Below are 3,926 nucleotides of genomic sequence, written 5' to 3'. Positions count from 1 at the left end.
ATTTGTAAATTTGTCCCTTGTTCCCTCAAATTGTCAGTTTTTCTCATCTGCTTCCCTCCCCCATTTGTTTGTACAGTCACATGCCACATAGGACGTTTCAGTCAACAGCAGAGGGCGTATATGATGGTGGTCCCGTGAGATTATAATGGAGCTGGAAAATTCCTGTCGCCTAGTGGTGTTGCAGCTGTGGCTGGCCTAACATCACAGGGCCACGCATCACTCACCTGTTTGTGGTGATTCCGGTGTAGACAAACCTACTGTGCTGCCAGTTGTATAAGAACGTAGCACATATAATTATGTACAGTACATAACACTTGATAATGATGATAAACAACTGTTACCGGTTTATGTATTTACTATGCTATACTTTTAACTGTTATTTTAGAGTTTAAAATAACTTCTTAAAAAAAAAGTAATTGTAAAACAGCCTCGGGCAGGTCCTTCAGGAGGTATTTCAGAAGAAGGCACTGTTATTACAGGAGATGACAGGTCCATACTTGTCACTGCTCCTGAAGACCTTCCAGTGGGACAAGATGCAGGGCTGAAAGACAGTGGCATTGATGATCCTGACCCCGTGTAGGCTTAGGTTAATGTATGTGTGTGTCTTAGTTTTAAACAAAAGCTTAAAAAGTAAAAAAAAAAATAGAAAATAATAATTTTTTTTTTTCTTTTGAGACAGAGTCTCAGTCTGTTGCCCGGGCTACAGTGCCATGGCGTCAGCCTAGCTCACAGCAACCTCAAACTCCTGGGCTCAAGCGATCCTCCTGCCTCAGCCTCCCAAGTAGCTGGGACTACAGGCATGCGCCACCATGCCCAGCTAATTTTTCTATATATATTTTTAGCTGTCCACATAATTTTTTTCTATTTTTAGTAGAGACAGGGTGTTGCTGTTGCTCAGGCTGGTCTCCAACTCCTGAGCTCAAGCGGTCCTCCCGCCTCAGCCTCCCAGAGTGTTGGGATTATAGGCGTGAGCCACCGTGCCCGGCCCTCTTTATATCCTTACTCTATAAGTTTTTTTCTGTTGTTAAAATTTATTATTTTTGGCCAGGTGCTGTGGCTCACGCCTGTAATCCCAGCACTCTGGGAGGCCGAGGCGGGAGGATCGCTTGAGCTCAGGAGTTTGAGACCAGCCTGAGCAACAGCGACACCCTGTCTCTACTAAAAATAGAAAAAATTAGCCCCGTGTTGTGTTGTGGCACACGCCTGTAGTCCCAGCTACTGGAGAGGCTGAGGCAGAAGGATCTCATGAGCCCAGGAGTTTGAGGTTGCAGTGAGCTATGATGATGCCACTGCACTCTAGCTGGGTGACAGAGTGAGACTCTGTCTCAAAAAAAAAAAAAAGAAAAAGAAAATATTTTTGTACAGCTATACAATGTATTTGTGTTTTAAGCTAAGTGTTATTAGAAAAGAACCAAAAAGTTAAAAAAATTACGGTTTGTAAAATGAAAAAGTTACAATATGTTAAGGTTTATTATTTTTTATTGAAGAAAGAAAACATATTTTTAATAAATTTAGTGTAGCCTAAGTGTACAGTGTTTATAAAGTCTACAGCAGTGGCCTTCACCTTCACTCACCACTCGCTGACTCAACCAGAAAGACTTCGGTCCTGCAAGCTCCATTTGTGGTAAGTGCCCTACACAGATGTATACCATTTTTAATCTTTTATACCACACTTTTACTGTCTGTGTTCTATGTTTATATATGTTTAGATACACAAGCACCTCCCACTGTGTTACAATTGCCTATGGTATTCAGTGCAGTAACGTGCTGTGCCGGTTTGTAGCCTAAGAGCGACAGACTACGTGTATAGGCTATACCATCTAGGTTTGTGTAAGCATCCTCTATGATGTTTGCACAACAACGCATTTCTCAGAATATATTCCGGTAGTTACAGGATGGATGACTGTATAAATATTTCTCCTTTATACTGCTGGTTCCTTTTTAGTGCATGGTGATCCTTGGTTGTTTGTTAAAGGTGAGCTCATTAGCCCGCCAATATTTTTTCCTATTTTTGTTTTTAATTTATTTTTTTGAGACAGATTCTCCCTCTGTTGCCCCAGGTAGAGTACAGTGGCCTGATCATAGTTCACTGCAACTTCAGACTCCTGGGCTCAAGCAGTCCTTCTGCCTCAGCCTCCCGTATAGCTGGGATTACAGGTGTGCACCATGAAGCCCAGCTAATTTTTTCTGTTTTTGGTAGAGACAGGGTCTCACTCTTGCTCAGGCTGGTCTTGAACTCCTGAGCTCAAGGGATCCTCCCGGCTTGGCCTCCCAGAGTGCTAGGATTATAGGCATGAACCACCACGCCTGGCCTATTTTCTGTTGTCTTGGAAGCAGGTCATGTCCCCCAAGCCTCCATCTTTCCAGAGTGGGCTTTGACTTGGAGCTCAAGGAGCCACACACTGAGTGTACTGACTAGTGGACTTCACTTTAGGGTATGTCACCTGGGAGCCCTGTAATAAAGATGGGCTCATACCCTTGGAGCCCTGCCTTTGTCCTGGAGAGTTGACTCATTGTCTTTAGAGAACAACTGTCTATCATCCACGTATCTATTTCTGTTTCTTGCATTGAGAAAATGCCATTATCTTCTTTTTTTGGCGGGGAGAAGGGTGCAGGAGCAAGGGAGAGACACAACCTGAGCAGTCAATTCCCCCAGTTAGCCTCAGGCCTCGCTTCTGTCCTCCACCCTACCTACTCAGGCTTGCACCTAATTCGTAATGTAGTCACGTGTTAGCTGAACGTGCTGTCAGCTGGGATGTCTTCCAGAAGTTTACTGAAATTCATCTGTTGTTCACCACTCCTCCTACCCCAGCACCAACTCATTCTTGCTTCAATATTGTGGGTTTATTCACTCTTCTGCCTCTGGATTTTCTATCAGAAGGCCTCAGAGAGGTGGGAGGCAGGGAAGCATGATGAGTCTGCCATCCTGAGTTGTAATTCCTAATATTCTTTTAAACCACTATGTAGTTTTCCATAGCATGAAAGTGCCATAGTTTATTTAAATTTCCCTTTTGATGGATATGTAGGTTGTTTCAATTTTTATTTGTTTTTCTTTTTCTTTTTTTTTACATATATAAACTATTAACAGGCAAGGCCTACAGACTTATTTCTTCTTGGACACCCCCATGGTACGGCCTCGGGGGCCAGTGGTCTTGGTGTGCTGGCCTCGGACACGAAGGCCCCAAAAGTGGCACAGCCCTCTGTGGGCCCAAATCTTCTTCAGCTGCTCCAGGTCTTCACGGAGCTTGTTGTCCAGACCACTGGCCAGGACCTGGCTATATTTTCCACCCTTTACATCCTTCTGTCTGTTCAAAAACCAGTCTGGGATCTTGTACTGCCGTGGATTCTGCATAATGGTGATCACACGTTCCACCTCATCCTCCATGAGTTCTCCTGCCCTCTTGGTGAGGTCAATGTCTGCTTTCCTCAACACCTCATGAGCATATCTTCGACCCACACCCTTAATGGCAGTGATGGCAAAAGCTATTTTCTGCTGCCCATCAATGTTGATGTTGAGTACTCGCAAAATGTGCTGGAACTTCTCAGGGATCACTAGAGACATGGCGGCAGCACAACCGGCGGCGTGTATGCCTCCTGTGGAAGAGTATTTGTTTTTCTTTTTCAAAATTTTTTTTTGTTTTTTAAAATTGATTTTTATTTATATAAGATTTCCATTTTTCATTGTGATGAATAATACTTCTACAAATACCTGTGTACACATGTGTGAGTGTTTGTATAGGATGGCTTTTTGGAAATGTAATTGCTGCCATAAAGTACATATACATTGTAAATTTTGATAGATGCTTCCAAACAGTTTTTCTATAAATTCTGTACCAATTTCATACCAAAATTGTGTGGGGGCCTGGTTTTCCTCCCCATTGCAGCTGTGTACGTATGCATTTATCTACACTGGATGTTACTAATCT

The 3,926-nt window shown here is 43.1% G+C and overlaps 1 protein-coding gene across 1 annotated transcript; it reads right to left on the bottom strand.

Annotated features, from left to right (window-relative positions):
• Positions 1–3,070: 3,070 nt before the first annotated feature.
• LOC123645850 (40S ribosomal protein S18-like) lies at positions 3,071–3,604 on the bottom strand. Its single transcript, XM_045562344.1, has one exon. It carries the CDS (start codon positions 3,560–3,562, stop codon positions 3,104–3,106), a length of 459 nt encoding a protein of 152 aa, XP_045418300.1. The 5' UTR covers positions 3,563–3,604; the 3' UTR covers positions 3,071–3,103.
• Between the last annotated feature and the right edge of the window lie 322 nt (positions 3,605–3,926).

Source organism: Lemur catta, chromosome 10 (genome assembly GCF_020740605.2).
Source record: "Lemur catta isolate mLemCat1 chromosome 10, mLemCat1.pri, whole genome shotgun sequence".
NCBI classification, from domain to species: Eukaryota; Metazoa; Chordata; class Mammalia; order Primates; family Lemuridae; genus Lemur; species Lemur catta.
Note: the sequence above shows the minus strand (reverse complement) of the source record. Positions and strands in the feature narration are given on the sequence as shown.

Excerpts from the sequence above, each read along its gene's own strand:
- LOC123645850 (XM_045562344.1), bottom strand. The coding sequence starts at position 3,562 with ATGTCTCTAGTGATCCCTGAGAAGTTCCAGCACATTTTGCGAGTACTC.